At 42.0% G+C, this 18,628-nt stretch overlaps 1 protein-coding gene across 3 annotated transcripts in view; it reads left to right on the forward strand.

Moving 5' to 3' along the window:
* Nucleotides 1-18,628, forward strand: part of SH3BGRL2 (SH3 domain binding glutamate rich protein like 2) — an 84,289-nt gene that overhangs the window by 20,413 nt on the left and 45,248 nt on the right. For all 3 annotated transcript variants that reach the window (XM_082405127.1, XM_082405129.1, XM_082405128.1), the window contains exon 2: nucleotides 12,581-12,766. In XM_082405127.1, coding sequence (XP_082261253.1) covers nucleotides 12,581-12,766 — 186 coding nt within the window. The remainder of the gene's footprint in view (nucleotides 1-12,580; nucleotides 12,767-18,628) is intronic.

The raw sequence follows: 18,628 nt of genomic DNA on the forward strand, positions 1-18,628 counted from the left end.
TGGCCTTGGCCCCTGGGAAGGGAGTCTTATCCTCAAAGGAGGACCAGCATTGGCATCCCAGGAAGAGAGGCATTTCATCTCTATTTTTGACATGGACATTCTTTACTTTTAATCAATGTGTCCTCTTCTCTAATAATTAAAGCAGATGTACAATGTATGTTTGATAGGCCACAGTCTATTTTAGTCAGCATAAAATTCAATGTAACTTATGGGAAAGCCAGAATGACTTCCCCATGTCTCAGTCTGTGAACATTTCTTTTTATCAGTCCTCTCTGCGTTACCTAGTTTTGTAGTTTGGGCACGGTCAGTGCTTTGACTCCCTGTAACTCTGTCGACTCCCTGTAACTCCCAGCTTTCCTGGGGGCGAGCTGAAGGAAGGCGGGGGCAGGTGTGTACCCACTAAGCCTAGCACGGTGCCTGGCACCTGCTCGACCCGCAGAATGTCCTTCTGGAGTGAACAACTGGGTGACTCACTGAAGGAATGGCGTTGTACTGGGCCCAGGTGTCCTCAGTGATTGGCAGGAGAGTAAGCTTGCCAAAGAGCAGAATAGCCGATGAGGTCTGTGGCCTTAGAATTAAAACTGTAATAATAGGGCTTCCCTGGTGGCGCAGTGGTTGAGAATCCGCCTGCCAATGCAGGGGACACGGGTTCGAGCCCTGGTCTGGGAGGATCCCACGTGCCGCGGAGCGACTGGGCCCGTGAGCCACAACTACTGAGCCTGCGCGTCTGGAGCCTGTGCTCCGCAACAAGAGAGGCCGCGACAGTGAGAGGCCCGCGCGCCGCGATGAAGAGTGGCCCCCACTTGCCGCAACTAAGAGAAAGCCCTTGCACAGAAACGAAGACCCAACACAGCCAAAAATAAATAAATAAATACTTTAAAAAAAAAGTGTAATAATAATAGTGACTAATGTGTGTTGAGCTCTTTCCCTACGTGCTGTGCACTAAGAACATTACGTCATTTAATTTTCGTCACCACCGTCTGCCCTAAATTCTGATCTGCATTTCACCGATGAGGAAGCTGAGGCTTTGATTGAAGAAGTAACTTGCCCGAGGTGACAGATCCATCCCTTGCTGGTTGTCCAGAACTAGAACACAAATCAAAATGAAGTGGCCCCTATGGGGGTCAGGCCACTGCCCTTGACATCATCATCAGATGTTCTAACTGTCATGGAAGAAGTCACAGATGAACCAGGGCCCCTCGAGGACATCAAAGTCACAATTCCAGTACCTTCTCTACACCATTCCTGTTCTAGTGCTACCAGACTGAGATAGGAGAGGCTCTTCGTCTGAAACAGAGTGGGGGAGAGAGGGAGAGTGTGTGTGTGTGTGTGTGTGTGTGTGTGTGTGTGTGTGTGTGAAGGCTTTCCTTTAGGTAGGTTATTTTTGGAACAGTGTTAAGTGTTGGACTCACAGGCTGGTCTGTGGTCATGATGAACCATCAACACAGTGATGTATTGTTAACAGAAACAGGGACGTTAGGAGAAGGAGGTAGATTGGTAGGTTGATCTTATGACAACAAAACCTTGTCAAAACCTGGTTTTGTTGTTTTGTTTTAGCAGTGGAGTTTGAGGTGATGGTGGGACGTTTAAGCATACATTTCCAGAAAGGCTTTGGCACTGTGGATTGGCCCTTGTGAAGGAGGCCAATTTTGAAATGCAAATTTTAGATATGTCTCCATAGAGGTGACAGTTGAAGATGTGGAAGCATGTGATGTCTTCAAAGTGTTAGTGTCAAGAGAAAGCAGATTATAAAGGATATGCAAATGGAGGATAGCATCATTAGAATTAAAGGACAGGGATAATCATTTTTCTGGTCCCATTCATTCATCAGTAACACGAAAGTGGTGACAATTTTGTAGTTAAAATCCTACTCTCTTACCTGATGTCAATTAGTTGTTCCTGAAAACGAATTGAAAGACGTTAGATTTTTACATTAAAAAAACTCACTGAAATTTTTCATTTGAAAGACTTTTAGTAGATTAGAAAATACTGTTTCTAGGTTTTCGTAGTGACAGCTTTTATAGACAACAAGCATTGTTTTCAGTAACAAAACAATAATATCAAACATTTCCTAAAATCCACTTTGTGAAATAGTTAACTGATAAAGTATCATCTTTACTTTGAAGGGACAAATCAAGAAAGAAGAGGGGGTGTGTGTGAGCATCTCTGTGTGTTTTATTATCTGTTAGGTAGCTTACTATTGATATCATTTGTCATCATGAAAAATGTCAGCCCGTTTGGAACAGCCGCCTTTTTTTTTTTTTTTTAAGTGGGATGAATATCAGGAGTCCCACTTTTTTTTTTTTTTAATTAATTAATTAATTTATGGCTGTGTTGGGTCTTCGTTTCTGTGCGAGGGCTCTCTCTAGTTGTGGCAAGCGGGGGCCACTCTTCATCGCGGTGCGCGGGCCTCTCACTATCGCGGCCTCTCTTGTTGTGGAGCACAGGCTCCAGACGCGCAGGCTCAGTAGTTGTGGCTCACGGGCCCAGCTGCTCCGCGGCATGTGGGATCTTCCCAGACCAGGCCTCGAACCCGTGTCCCCTGCATTGGCAGGCAGACTCTCAACCACTGCGCCACCAGGGAAGCCCCAGCCTTCTTTTTTTATAAAAGAAAAATATATCTAGAATATACTTAAATTTCCAATGGTTGCATAATGTTCTAAACATTAGAGTTAAATACTTAATAGAATCCATGCATGCAATAAGATAACTATGAAGATTATAAAAGCAGAAAATATTTGTAATACAACCAAAACATTCTACCCAAAATGTGTATGTTATTATGGCAACCATATAAAGTCTGTTTCTGAATGTTGAATCCTTGGAAGGTAATATAAAAAATAATTACTTCAGGATGATATTATTATTATTTTTTAATTGAAAAGACGACTTAACATTATAAACATGGAAAAAAGAAGCCAATGCAAGTTGGTTAAGAAAACAGGATCCAGAGTATTTACTGATTAAAAAGAAAATATGTTGAAAGTATTTATTCAAGCTCAATAATGTTTATTTGTTTAATACAAACACATGGAGGGCCTAGTAAGTACCAGTGACTGTGCTAATGATACACAGACAAAAAAGCACAATCTTTTCCATCATTGAAATTGTATTGCTTTAATTTACAACGTATAATAATGATTCTTTCAAAAATTGCCCTGTAGTTCACAGTTCCTCTTTCTGACACTCTGATTCCCTAAAACTCAAGTTTCAATCTCTTGCAAGACAGCCTCTCTCATTGTTATCTTCGGCTTGGTAGCCTGGTATTTGCTTTCTAGTAAGACAGACTGAAATAGACACCAGAGGCACAGCGCTTTACGTGTAATCTCATGTTGAGTTAAACAGCATTTGAATGTTGCCAGTGAGCCCGTGGCTTGTTGGGGTTTCTTCTACACCCCGTCCTGCTCCCCAGCAAGGAAACATATCGGTGGGTGTTTTAGGGGAGGGGTGTATCCGTTTGCAGGTAAGAGAGAACCTGAGTAACGTGAACTTAAATGAACAGAGGTGTTTTGGTCTCTCCAGGTAAGTCTGGAGACTGATTTGTTCAGGGCCTGTATTTCTGGGATCCTCTTGGCCTTTTCCTGATGCTTGTTGCCTCGTAGTGGAAATGCGGCCCCTGCACCTCCAGCACTCACACCAAGGTTCCAAGCAGGAAGAGGGAGGAAGGGCAGGGACAGAGGGCCCTGGTATTGATCCATTAGCTTCAGCAGGAGAGCAGAGCCTCGTGCAGAAGCTCCACCCATTGGACTTTGGCCCCCAGCTTAGCAGTGGGCTCTGGGTCAGTGACTTCCCAGCTGCAAGAGTGGCTGGGAACACAGGGCTTTCACTGTCTAGTCTTCACAGGAGAGGTAGTGAATAGCTTGGGGTAACTAGTCTATCGCCTGCCATTTGCATCCTCTTTATGAGAATATAATGCCTAGTGAGTCCAACAGTGTGGTATTAGTTAAAGAATTTGCCATGGAACGATAGATCTTCGAGGTACCCTACTCAATTGCTTGGAAGTTCCTGTGTCTTTGCCCCAGAAAAGATCATCAGACCTTTCTTCCCTTTTTATTTGGAAGGAGGAGTTGTCTTCGGGCCCCCTACCCCTCCAGGTCTAGTCTAGCCCCTCCTCTGTAAGTCTTATCAAGTTATAAGAAAATCTGTCCTCTCTGTCCTCTTTCCTCTGACTGCCTTTGACTTTTTCCTTGTGACAGACATAAAAGGCCCTAATCAGCCTTACATCTGCCTCAAGTCAGAAGAAAGAAAACTGTGTATTTGAAGTGTGAAAGGTGAAATGAAGAAGTGTTACATCCAATACCTAAAGCCTTTGAAAGCTCTATGAAGTTACTTTATATTTTTTGCAGAAGGCCACATCTAGGGCAAAGAAAGAAAAGTTAACATGCTTGAATGAATGAAACAATTGAGCAGTGCCTATTACTGTTTAGCTCTTTTCTTATTTAATCCTCCCAATAAACCTGTGAAAAAAGATCCTGGGTCCATTTCACAGATTTGGAAACTAAGGCCAAAAGAGAAGCTTAGTAATATCTCCAAGGCTACTCGACTGACAGGGCCAGGGTTAAAACCAGGACAGTCTAACTCTAAAATACATACTTCTCTTTGTTTCCAGTTTTTCTTGTTGTCTGCTATCTGTGCTTTGTCTTTTTTTTTTTTTTTTTTAATTGAAGTATAGTTGATTTACAATGTTGTGTTAATTTCAGGTGTACAGCAAAGTGACTCAAGATATACATATGTGTGTGTGTGTGTGTGTGTGTATATATGTATGTATTATATATATAATATGTATGTATTCTTTTTCAGATTCTTTTCCCATATAGGTTATTACAAAATATTGAGTAGAGTTCCCTGTGCTGTACAGTAGGTCCTTGCTGTTTATGTATTTTATATATAGATGTATGTATATGTTACTTCATAATTTATCCCTCCCCGCCACCTTTTCCTTTCCCCTTTGGCAACCATAAGTTTTCTATGTCTGAGTCTCTTTCTGTTTTGTATACACATAAGTTCATTTGTATCATTTTCTTTAGATTCCACATATAAATGATATCATAAGATATTTGTCTCTGTTTGACTTACTTCACTTAGTATGATAATCTCTAGATCCATCCATGTTGCTGCAAATGGCATTATTTCATTCTTTTTTTTTGTGCTTTGTCTTTACACTTGCTTTCCCACAATTGCTCACATTAAATCTCAGTTAGAAAAAAAAACAAGCCCTATCTTATTCAAATTGATAATGTCTTTATTTACTAGTGACTCCCAAGGTCCCAGGGTACAGCCTCCGCTGTGTTCACCCCGGAATTCAAACATGATTAGACACGTGTGGAAGCGTCTGGAAGAATCTGGCAGGGGCTGCTTAATTACATAAGTTAACTGGCAGCCTTCTGGGTAAGAACTAATCCTACGCGAAGAGAGAGTGGAGAAGTGCAGGTTTACTTGCACTCAGTGCCTGAGAATAGGGGGTAAGTGTAAGTCAAGTGCAGTAGAATTTAGTTAGCCTGGCCTCTGATCCAGTCCCTAGGGATTGCTGGAGTCAGGAGGTTGCCAGTGAAAGCTACCAGCGTCTTCACTAAGATTCGCATGGGTCACTGAGTGTTCATCCTACATCAGCAGATTCAGCAGCACGAGCCCAGACAGCTTATCACCGGGGCCGGTGCGTCAGGGCTTGGGTCTTCAGCAGCTCTGCGTCCTGCAGGGCCCCGGAGTTGAAAGGGTTAAGTTTTATTGTCTTAGTCTATTTGGGCTGCTGTAAGAAAATACCACAGGCTGGGTGACTCAGAAACAACAGGGATTTCTCACAGTTCTGGAGGCTGGAAGTCCAAGGTCAGGGTGCCAGCATGGTTGGGTGCTGGGGAAACCCCAATTCTGGGTAGCAGACTGCAGTCTTTCGGCTGTGTCCTCACATTGTGGACGGGAGCAAGAGAGCTCCTGGGCCTCTTTCATAAGAACACTCCACCCTCATCACTTAATTACCTCCCATTAACCTCACCTTCTGATGCCATCACCTTGGGGGGTAGGTTTCAACATAGGGGTTTTGGGGTGACATATTCAGACTATAGCACTTACCAATGCAGTGGCCGAGAAGGCTGCTTCGGAGCACATGTGGGGAGCTCACTTCAGAGCTCCTGGAAATATCGGGGGGAAAGTGGTAGGGGGTGATAGAATTCTATGGTAGCAGTTGGAAGCAGGGTCGGGGAAGTACCAACATATTTGCTTGATTTTCAGTTATCAATTTGCAAATATATCAACAATCTCATAAAAAAACACTTGGGCAAAACAAAATACTACATTATGCACTTGCAGTTTTAAAAATTAACTGACAATAGCATTTATTTACACATAGAATCACATCCAACTTCCTACTTCAATGTCAGTGTCAATTTTAGAAGGGAAGCCTTTTTCACATTTGGGGTCCAAAGATTCTTCTGAATTATTTAGTGTGTTTACTGTTTCATGTAACATCGTAGACACACTCCTTTTTAAATTCATACAGCTTTAGTATTCACTGAGAAATATTGGTGTTTGATCTACTTTCCTGTTTGCCTAAGCTTCAGTTTTACATTTGTTCCTAAATTAAATTATCAATTTAGTTTGACCTCTCGAATATCACCTGGAAAACTTTGATGTTCAGCACTGGGGTAATAATTCTTGAATCATCCACTCAGTTAATATTTTCTGAGAGCCTCCTGTACGCCAGGCCCCGTGCTTACGGAGCTGACATTCTGGAGCAAGAGGTGAGCATAAAAACAAGTAAACAGATAAATAAAATTGTAATAAATTTAACTAATAAAACTTCAGCTCAGGTGGCAAGAGAGGGCTCTCCAAGGGGGTGGTACTTGAGGTATCTCATCCTCATGATGGAAGAATCTGCACTGCTGTGACACTAGTCCTCGTACTTGTGAAAATCCTGGCTGTTCATTAACAACCGTTTACTGAGTGTCTGTACCGTGCCAGATACCGTTCTAGACCCGAGGGATCCAGCAGTGAACAGAACAGCAGACAAAAATCCCCTGCCCTTGTGGAATTTATGTTCTAGTAGGACGAGGTGGACAAACAAATGTGTAAAACGACAGTATGTCAGACGCTAAGTGCTATGGTAAAATAAAGCATTGAAAGGGAATAGGGAGTTTTGGGGGAGAGAGGCTGGTAAAAGTGTAAAATCACATAGGCAGGGAAGGCCTCACTGAGAAAGTGAGCTTTGAGCCGGAAATGAAGATCTGTGATCTAGCGTGGAGTTGGCAAACTTTTTCTGAAAAGGGCAGCTGTTAAATACTTTAGGCTTTGGGAACGGTACAGCCTCTGTTACAATGGCTCAATTATGCTAATTTCTCTGGGACGAAAGCATCCAGGGAGAATATGTAAATGAAAGGATGTAGTTGTCTTCCAATGCAACTTTACTTATGGACACTGAAATTTGTATCTCATAGAATTTTTATATGTCATGAAATACTGCTATTCTTTTGATTTTTTTTTCCCCCCAACCATTTAAAAAGATAAAGACTATATTTGGCTGTGGGCCATAAAAACACAGTTAGTGGGCTAGAATTGGCCTGTGGGCCTCCCTGCGATAGAGCCCAAGAGATTTAACAGTGTCCATTCCCCTTAATTGCTTTGGATGACGTGTAATGGTGTACGTTGGAAAGATAAGGTGGAATGCAACTCATGCTTTTGCAGATATCTGCCTGTTTTAGGTCCAACAACTTTGCTGTTGCTTCACAAAGAAAAGAATGAAAATTCATCTGTTTATCCAGTGACAGATCCTCATTTCACTTATATGAAATGTATGTCTTACAGCTTTTATTTCTAGGCTCTGCTGTGCAATAATAGCTTTTATTTTCAATCCATCATACTAAAGTATTGCCGAAGGCATTTTATGTCGCAATTAAGAGTTTTCCAAGTAGCATTGCATTGGGTTGCAAGCTCTAGAAAAGTTGCTAAAAAGTGGCTTAACTAATTAGGGGTCTGTTTGTCTAACACAGAAGGTTTAGAGTGGGCTGCACAAGACTCGTGTGGCAGCTGTAAGATGTCATCAAGAACCCAGGTTCCTGTCATCCTGCTTGACCGCCGCCATTCTTGCATATGGTGTTGGTTTTCACAATTGCCAAATGCTTTCTGCACCTCCGGGCACCACGGGTGCATTTCTGCAAGAGAGAAGGGAGAGAAGAGTGACCAAGTGCAAAATGGGCTTCGTCTTTTCATTCATTAGGTGGAGCCTTCCCAAGGAGCAGCTGCCTCACGTCTCACTGGCCAGCACTGTGTTCTGTGATCACCCCTAGCTGCAGAGGAGTTGGGTCAACAAGGTTTTGTAGCTGAGCACATTGCTTTCTAAAACAAAATCAGGCTTCGGTTATTAAGAAAGAAAGGGAGATGGGCTGCAGGATAAATAGCGTTATCTGCCATGGCTTCTAAGTGTGTCTGAAGAAAAAAAAAAACAGTCACATGAGTTACAGGTGCCGTCACCCATGGCTAAATTGACATGGGTGAAGGCCTTGACTGTCGCCCCACAATTTACTTCTCTTCCACAAATTTCTCTCCCCAAACTTCTTTTGATATTGATTGCAAGGTGCGTTTTGTTTCAGAACGGTTGAAACGTAAATAAAACTCTTTGTGTCAAGGAAGTGACGGTATATGTTATTGTTATCTGAACCCTGGGTTTATGCCAGCCTGTGTGCAGTGCCCTTGACGGCTTCCTCTTGCCACGAGGGAAGCCCTTCCGTTACCTACGACCCCGGCTTCTCCCAGTCCCACCTCCTGCGCTGGTCTGTCCCTGACGCACATCCCTGGGCTTCCACAGTTCCAGCCGCGTTCACCTGGGAAATCTCAAAACAGCCTTGCTGCCATGACTCATCTTCCTTTCTGAGGCTAATGTCACAAACATCCCCTTGAAACTTCCTTCTCTGGAGTACAGTTTCTCCCCTTTGTTTATTTGGGTGACCTGCTATCGTATTAATTTTCTGTGGCCTTAGCTCTTTTTTTTTTTTTTTTTAATTTTTAAAAATTTTGAACATGTGCTAAATTTATATCTAGACTTCAACAAAAGCAAAGCAAAATATGAGAATTTGATTCACCTTGTCTCAAAAAAGTGAACGTTCCCCTGACACTGCATTCTGAAAGATTTTTTTTTTAATGTGATGTCAAATAACAAATTCAGCAATAATAATTAAGACATTATACAGCACTGTTATGTGCCAGGCAATAAATATTGTAAGCTACACATAATTTATCTATAACCCTCACAATAATCCAATGAAGCAGGTAACACTATTATTCCCATTTTAAAGATGGAAAGACTGAGGCATAGAGAGATTAAGTAGCTTGCTCAAACTCACCCAGTAAATAAGTGGGGGGAACAAGGATTTGTAGCTCTTTTTTTTTTTCTTTTCTTTTTAATCATCTGGCCTTTCTTCTAAGTGTAAGCAGTCAGGGAGGCCAGCAAGTAACAAAACGCTCCAAGTCCAGCTTCATGTCCTGCTGATTTATACGAAATGCCCCTGGTCTCTGCGGCCATGGACTACTGCCCCCCTCCAGGTTGTTTTCTATGGGAGGCTTTCTTTCTCTCTTAAATTTCTTCTCTTTAATCTTTTGAATGTTGACACATTCACACTTTTCCAAAAGGTTTACACACACAGAGTGAAAACTCTTGCTCTCACTTTGTCCCCATCCCCCAGTTCCCACCCACCCCCGAGGCAACCGCTTTTGTTAGTTTCTTATATAAACCTTCAAGCATTTTTCTAAAAAATGAAAATACAAGTAAATACAGAAGTGTTTCTATTTTTCTCCATTTTTTTTTTTTTTTAATGTGCCTAGTCTATATTACAGTTCTGCTCTTTTTTTCCCCCATGTATACGTCTTGGAGACCTTTTCATAGCAGTGTTAACAGTACTTACGGAATTTCTCCTTTTTTCTTCTTAAGCTGCATAGTATTAAAGTGATCTCTTTGAAACACGAAGCTGGTCGTGCCTCTCCTGCTTTCCTCTTAAAATACAGATATAATTACTTACATTTCGCTCCTCACGCTATCATCAGCCATCACCAGTGTTGGTGAGGAACTGTCCTTTGCTTCCTGAGCCTTGATAGGGTATAATGATGCATTTGAATTTTTCTCTTAAAACAGCGACCATTTTTTCCCAGTTTTATTAAGATATCGACATACAACACTTGTATAAGTTTAAGGTGTACAGCATAATGATTTGATGTATGTATATATTGTGAATTGATTACCACAATTAGTTTAGTTAACATCCATCACCTTACGTCATTTGAATTTTAATATTCTACGATGTAACTTTCAAATATTGGCTATAAGGAGGAGGGGTGTTGAGACTTGGACACTCTGAGACATTGCTAACAGTAATGTAAATTGAGGTGGCCTTGATGAGAGATAGTTTTACCCTGAGTCCTTCAGGAGTCTGAGAAATGTCTCTGCCCTTTCGCCTGGGTTTCATTCACAGGGCTTTGTCCTGAAGTAGTCTTGAGCGATACCATCAGAGATACATGAAAATGTTCACTGCGTGATGTTATTTCTAGTGGTGAAACCTACAAGCATGCTAAGTATTCAACAATAGAGTAATAGTTAACTGTACATCTACATGATGGAATTGCCAGGAAGATATTAAAATTCATGCTTCTGAAAAATTTTTAATGACAGAGGGCAGTGCTCATGATATATTTATTGTTCAGTGAAAGGGGCAAGGTGCAGTTTTTTACCAGGTGTGATCGTGTGAAAGGAAAGACCAGGTGAGCTGTAGGGGATTATAGTCCAGCAATAAATACCCTGTGTGTGTGTGTGTGTGTGTGTGTGTGTGTATGTGTGTCCCTATGTGTTTAGGGCCAGGAGGTGGGGGGAGTAGAGAAGCTGTGTACGTGTCTTGATTTATCCTCATATTGAGCCTTTAAGTACCCGCATTTTGGGGTCGTGGTGGATATTTCTGTACATCATATATGGAAAACCAAGGTTTGACTATGGATAAGTCTCATTTTTGATCATGCTCCTGAACAATTGAAATGTGCTGGGTATGTAGAGCTCCAAATATGGATATTCAATCCAGACCCTTTCCTCTATTTAAATTTTGGCAGTGGCTGTCTGGATAGTAGGATTGTAGGTAACTTTTTGTTTGCTTTACAAAGGCCAGTGGGGACCCACTAAAGAAGGATTTTAGGACAGTGACATGATTGTCTTGATAAGAACACACTCTAAGACTTGGATCAAAATAGGTGAACGCTTTCAACCTCAGGGTCGACAAACTCTACCTGGTCGAGTTGTAAGGGGAAATTAAGTAGGATGGATGATACTTTTTTGCACACCGAAGTTACAAAATAATATATATATTCTGAAATTCTATGAGTGAGGAGAAAAAGTTAACTTTTTCAGACATGAGAAATGGCTTAATTCAAGAAATGGAGATAATGTCATTTTCAACTTGGATTTACAACCATACAGTAATTCTCTCCTTTTATAATATTATTGAGCTTAAAAGATGTCCTTTCTTGCCAGCCTTTTATTTCTGTCCATACTAACTATGCCATCTCGTCATTAGTCATTCATAGACTTGAACCCAGTGATCAGAGACGCATGTCACTGAGGCTTTTGGGGGGGAGTTGGATTAGGGTGGGGTGGAGGGGATTGGCTGGGGCAATCAGTCTGTGAAAGTTTGTTCTTCAGCATTTTATTTTCTTTGTCCAGAGGTCTTTCTAGCTGCTTCACTTCTCAAAATGATTCTTTTCTTTGGCCATTATAACATTTACTTCACCGCTTAGGTTTGTTTTTTATGCGGGTTTCCCAGGATCGTTTAGAAAAAGCACACTTGTTTTCTCATGTTTTACATGCTGTGGTTAAGATACTGAATACTGTCACCGCATCTCAATGAGTTAATACGTACCTTCAGTTAAGAAGATTGGTAACATTTGGAAAACCTGCACATGTGTTTGCAGCTCTTTAAGAGCATACCTGACCCCTAGTGACTGGAGGAGGAAACATGAAACGTCAGGGGAACAAGAAGGGTTAAGAAAGAGAGTTCAGAGTAGGATGGTGCTTGTTGTTTACTCTCACCTTGGAAGTGGAGAACATTTTACTCTTGGGAGTGGATGAAAGGATGCTTTCATGACAGTGGCTACAGCTGTGGAATATCTTCTGAAAGAGGCTGGTGAGGGGAATAAAAATATCACCGCTCCCAGGAATCCATGAAGTGTGGACATCTCGATGGGCTCTCTGTGGTTTGCAATTGGTTGGGGACAGAGAGGGCTTTCGTGACTGTAAATGTCAACTTCTGGGGGGGTGGGAGTGGGTAGTTCTGGCCCCCCTGAGAACGAAGTGCATCTCCCACCTCAGACCTCGTCTGTCCCTCCCAGACCGTCGGAGTTGTGCCCCAGAATCCTTGGAGAAATCACTGTGTCAGCACTTGCTGAGACGTCTGCTGGATCACCAGGGAGTGGGCAGTGCGTGCCGTCTGCAAAAATCACCTCTTTTTTTTTTGGCTCAGCGGCCTCTGGCAATGAGCTGTCAAATCTAGTTCAAATTGGAAATATTTCCACTTGGTTTTGGAGGAGCATTTCTCCTTATGTGTTTGTCTTCTCTCTGCAGATAAAGAAGAAGCAGCAGGATGTGGTTAGATTTCTGGAAGCCAACAAGATAGAGTTTGAGGAGGTGGACATCACGATGTCAGAAGAGCAGAGGCAGTGGATGTACAAGAACATTCCCCCGGAGAAGAAGCCTGCTCAGGGCAACCCTCTGCCGCCTCAGATATTTAACGGTGACCGGTACTGTGGAGTAAGTGTCAAATGATTGTTATCGCATCATTTCCTTGCCTGATTCAAAACAGAGTCAACTGGAGTGCAGTTGGGTTTTTTTCAACGCAGACTAACCTCCTTACCTAGTACCTGGTCAGTTCCACAGGGCTAACAGAGGGTGAATTCGAGAGGGCGTTTGAGTCCAAGGTCACAGACTATGTCTTCCTGTTTGCTTTGGGAAAAGGGGGTGGGAAGGGAAGCGGCGTATGTGTGTGTTTACTGTGTTCTACATTTTAAAACGTATTCTTTTATTAATACATTTGGGGGGGCAGAGGGGAAGAGGTAATTATTCTTTTTTAAAAAAAATTAATTAATTAATTTATTTATTTATTTTTGGCTGTGTTGGGTCTTCGTTTCTGTGCGAGGGCTTTTCTCTAGTTGCGGCAAGCGGGGGCCACTCTTCATCGCGGTGCGCAGGCCTCTCATTATCGCGGCCTCTCTTGTTGCGGAGCACAGGCTCCAGACGCGCAGGCTCAGTAGTTGTGGCTCACGGGCCCAGTTGCTCCGCGGCATGTGGGATCTTCCCAGACCAGGGCTCGAACCCACGTGCCCTGCATTGTCAGGCAGATTCTCAACCACTGCGCCACCGGGGAAGCCCCGAGGTAATTATTCTTGCATCTTTATCTCTCTATAGTGTAAAAAACTGCTCATGGCTGATGATAAACCGGAGTTTCACTTTTTTATGATCATGAGCCAGATGGATCATTATGAACAACTAAAATACATCAGATGCCTTCCTGCTGTACATGGCATTGAGAAGATGAAGGCACTTTCGACTAATTGTTTTCCTTCTCACTTCTTAGGTTAAGAAAAAAAAAATTGAGAAATGTCTCTCTAATGAGTAGTTAGGATTTGCTTTCTGCCGTAGCTTTAAGTATGTGAGTCAGTGTTTATCTTGAGACCGGAGCTGCAGTTCTTTAAGGATGGCCAGGAGAAGGGGAAGGGGCTACAGGGCAGAGGTGCTCAAGGTGAAATAAATAACTGGGTGGTCGTTAGGGTGGAGAAAAGGGATAACAGTGCTTTTGGAGGCTAGAAAGGAAACAGTTCTCCAAGAACATGAGGGAGAATGAGATACTGAAACATAAAGCCATAAAGATTGTGCCCAGCGTTTTTCCATGTCATGAAGAGAAAACCGAACCTGGCACTGGACACAGATTTGAGTTCTAGTACTACTTTATGTTGGCTTGACACCTTTGGAAAGTCACTTATCTCTTTATATCTCAATGTTCTCACCTTTAGCAAAGGACGATAATATCTATCTTACTTCCCAGGATATCTGTCACTGTTTCTAAAGCACTCCTAAAACTCTATACCCACCCAAACTACCATTCAGCTGTAAGACCAGAATAAAGGCGTTTTCACAGCCGCAAAGTCTGAGGGACAGAGAACCGATGGATTTTTGTTTTAAGTTTTCTAGCACTGTTCGACTCATAGCTTTATTTTGAACCGTACAGTTTACACACATTTTCATCTTTTGTCTTATTTTGGTCTGCAGGCACAAAAGGACATTTTCTAGACTCTGTAATCATGAATGGGATACACTCTTGGTTACCATATACTTTCCCTGGTATGAGATCATGATGTAAAAAAATTCCACAAAAATAATAACCTTTATTCTTACGTAATAATGCAGCTTATTTCTTGTCGATGCTGCCTCTGCAGACACTGAGGTTTGACCAACCTCTGCTCTTGACTTCCCTCTCCATTTCTCTACCCACTTCCTGCATACATGGTTCAGGGCTGTTGACATCTCCTAAGTTTATTTTAAAAGTGGAGTTGTTGCTGGTTTTTTTTTTAATCCTTGTTGTTTCATAGACCTCTCAAGAGGAAGGAGGCAGAGACATCTTCACTCTATCACCATAAAAGCAAAAGTCTTCAGAGCCTTTTGAGTAGAGGAATGTATTCAATGAATAAAAAAGAACGTGATGTGAAATAAAGTTAACCCCTTCCCTTTATTTTCACCTCTTTATGACTTTCTACATCTCTGTGTATCTTTGCCCTATAGAGGCTATGGAAGTTTTTTCAGGTAGACTGTCTGGGAGCTGGCTAGAGGCTTCCCTATTGATTAAACTGTGCCAGATAAATGGCTGCTTGAGCAGTGTCAGTCCCATGGCCGTTGCGACAGCAGTGCTGGTGTATTCATTCTGTCTTTATAGTCTGTTCTGGCAGGAGTTCTGAAGACAGTGTCTGCTCTTATCAAGGTCAAATAAATTCGACTTTGACAAAAGCAAAAACGTTTGAGGGCAATGAACCATGACCTCAAGCATCCCACCTTGCATCGCCCGGTAATAGTTTATGAGTGGTCATATCTGGTTGGATAACCTGTGGAAACCCGCCATATTGCAAGTGACAGGATCCAGTAAGCATGAAGGTTCTCCTGTTTCCCGGAATTGGCTGGAAACTTATGACTTTGTTTTAAACTGGATGAGCTAGGCACGTGAGACACACACAGCTGCTAAGCTGCTTGCTAACCAGTGTGGACAGCTGCCTTCTCTCTCTCCTTTAGCACGTGAAAATCCTGCCTACTGGGAGGAATTCCCCACCGAATGGAAGCTCCCTGGCACGTCCAATCCGTTCTTCCCACCCCAGATTTGGACACTGAGGAAATGATGCCAAAACACAGCGTCAGTTGGAGGTGGCTCAGTGAGTGTCCAGGGGTGATGGGGCCAGGCAGAGCCTGGTGTCTGGACACCATGTGGCTGGTGTCCTAAGGAGGCTGATCCGGGGGTGTGGCCTAGGTGTGTTCTTGGTTTCCCAGACACGGAAGTTCCTCCTGTTTTCTAAACTCGTCCTCCGGGCTTAACGTGGATTCTGTGAGCTCCCCGCTCTACCTTCATACATTCTTTTCCTTTAAAGTTGCCAGTGTCTATTTCAGTTGTTTGTAGGCAAGAACGCTTATTGGGGCACACTGGTTGTTCTTGGTGTTTCCCTGAAGTGTCCTACCATAAGCACGATTCTTCTCTGGAAATGGGTTCCTAAAGGCCAGCATCCCAACGCCTAGGCTCTTCTCATTTTAGAAAGCTCAGGTCCTCATGTTCAAGGTTTAAGCTCTGTTCTCTCTCTCTGTGGTACTGGCATGTGTGGAATGCACCAGAAATAAAAACACACATATCTACACAAAAGGAAAACATTTCCTCCCATTTCTTTTCTCCCTCCCCATTCAGAAGAAAAAAAAAAAAAATTTGGATTTCTTTATATTTTTTCTTATTTTTTATTGAAATTTTTTTATTGTGGTAAAAATATATATCATAAAATTTATCGTCTTAACCACTATTAAGTGTACGGTTGAGTAATGTTAAGTGTATTCACATTGCTGTAAAACAGGTCCGCAGAACTTTTTCATCTTGCCAGGACTGAGACTCTATACCCATTAAATAACTCCTGTTTGTCCCCTCCCCCCACCCCCCGATAACCATCGTTCTACTTTCTATATCTATGAATTTGACTACTTTAGAGACCTCATAAAAGTGAAATCATGTAGTATTTGTCCTTTGTTTTCTTTGTTTTGTTTTGTTTTGTTTTTGTTTTTTGGCCACGCCATGAGGCATTCGGGATCTTAGTTCCCCAACCAGGGATCGAACCCGTGCCCCCTGCAGTGGAAGCGCGGAGTCTTAACCACTGGACCGCCAGGGGAGTCCCAGTATTTGTCCTTTGTGACTATCTTACTTCACTTAGCATCATGCCCTCAAGGTTCATCCATCTTGTATGTTTTAGTCCATTAAGGCGCTATAACAAAATACCACAGACTGGGTAGCTTACAAACAATAGAAATTTATTTCTCAGAGTTAAGTCCAAGATCAGGGTTACACTAGGATTGGGTTCTGGTGAAGGCCCTCTTCTAGGTTGCAGACTGCCAACTTCCTGTAGTATCCTCACGTGGTGAAGGGGGCAAGGGAGCTCTCTCAGACCTCTTTTTTTTTTTTTTGGCTGCGTTGGGTCTTCATTGCTGTGCACGGGGTTTCTCTAGTTGCAGCGAGCAGGGGCTACTCACTGTGGTGGCTTCTCTTGTTGCAGAGCACGGGCTCTAGGCACATGGGCTTCAGTAGTTGTGGCTCACGGGCTCAGTAGTTGTGGCGCACTGGCTTAGTTGCTCCGCGGCATGTGGGATCTTCCTGGACCAGGGATCGAACCCGTGTCCCCTGCATTGGCAGGTGGATTCTTAATCACGGCGCCACCAGGGAAGTCCCAGACCTCTTTTATAAAAGACATTAATCTCATCCATGAGGACTCTGCTATCATGACCTCCTCCCCTCCCAAAGGTCTTTGGGCATCAGCATTTCAATGTATGAATTTTGGGGGGATACAAACATCTAGCGTATAGCATTGAAGCATGTGACAAGATTTCCTTCCTTTTTAAGATCTCCATTGTATGTATATATCACATTTTGTTTTTCTACTCATCCATTGATGGACTCTGGGTTGCTTCTACCCCTTGGCAATTGTGAATAGTGCTACTATGAACATGAGTTTGCAAATATCTCTTCAAGATCCTGTTTTCAGTTCTTGGGGATATGTACATATTAGTGGGATTGCTACATCATATGCTAGTTCTACTGTTAATTTTTTGAGGAACTGCTGTACTGTTTTCCATAGTGGTTACACCATTTTATAATCCCATCAATAGTGTACAAGAGTTCTAACTTCTCCACATCCCTGCCAACACTTGTTATTTTCTGTTTTTGTTTTGTTTTGAGAGTAGCCATGCTAATGGGCGTGAGGTGATATCTCACTGTGGCTTTGATTTGCATTTCTTTGATGATTAGCGTTGTTGAGCTTGTATATGATCTTTGGAGAAATGTCTGTTCAAGTCCTTTGCCCAGTTTTCAATTGGGTTATTTGGCTTTTTGCTGTTGAGTTGTAAGAGTTCTTTGTATATTCTGAATACTAATCTCTTATCAGATACGTATTTTGCAGGTATTTTCTCCCATTCTTAGGTTGCCTTTCACTCTGTTGATTATATCTTTTGATGAACAAGAGTTTTTAAGTTTAATGTAGTCCCATTTGTCTGTCTTTGTTTTTGTTGCCTGTGCTTTTGAAGTCATATCCAGGAAATCATTACTTGCCAAATACAGTGTCATGAAGCTTTTCCCCTATGTTTTCTTATAGCAATTTTGTAGTTTGGGGTGTTAGGTTTAGGTCTTTAGTTCATTTTTAGTTAATTTTTGTGTATGGTATAAGATAAGGGTCCAACTTCATTCTTTTGAGTGTGGATATCTAGGTTTCCTGTTACCGTTTGTTGATGAGACGGTGCTTTCCCCATTGAGTGGTCTTGGCACCTTTGTTCAAGATCATTTGACCATATATGTGAGGGTTTATATTTTTTTGGACTCTCTATTCTGTTACACTGGTCTGTGCCAGTACCACAGTTTTTATTACTGTCGCTTTGTAATATGTTTTGAAATTAGGAAGTATGATTTCTTTAACTTTGTCCTTCTTCAAACTTGTTTTGGCTATTTGAGGTCCCTTGAGATTCTGTATGAATTTTAGGAGTTTTTTTTTTTTTTTCTATTTCTGCAAAAAATGCCATTAGGATTTTGATAGGGAATATGTTGTATCTTTAGATTGCTTTGGGTAGCATTGACATCATAACAATATTAAGTCTTCCAATCTATGAACATGGGTGTCTTTTCATTTTTTGTGTCCCCGTTCATTTCTTTCAGCAATGTTCTGTAGTTTTCAGTGTACAAGTCTTTTACCACCTTGGTTAGGTTTATTCCTAAGTTTTGTGGGCGTTTTTGGTGCTTTCGTAAATAGAATTATTTTCCTAATTTCCTTTTCCAATTGTGTATTATTAGTGTATACAGACACAAGTGATTTTTTTTTTTTAATTTATTTATTTTTG

The sequence above is a fragment of the Balaenoptera borealis genome (assembly GCF_965194805.1).
Source record: "Balaenoptera borealis genome assembly, chromosome: 9".
Lineage (NCBI taxonomy): Eukaryota > Metazoa > Chordata > Mammalia > Artiodactyla > Balaenopteridae > Balaenoptera > Balaenoptera borealis.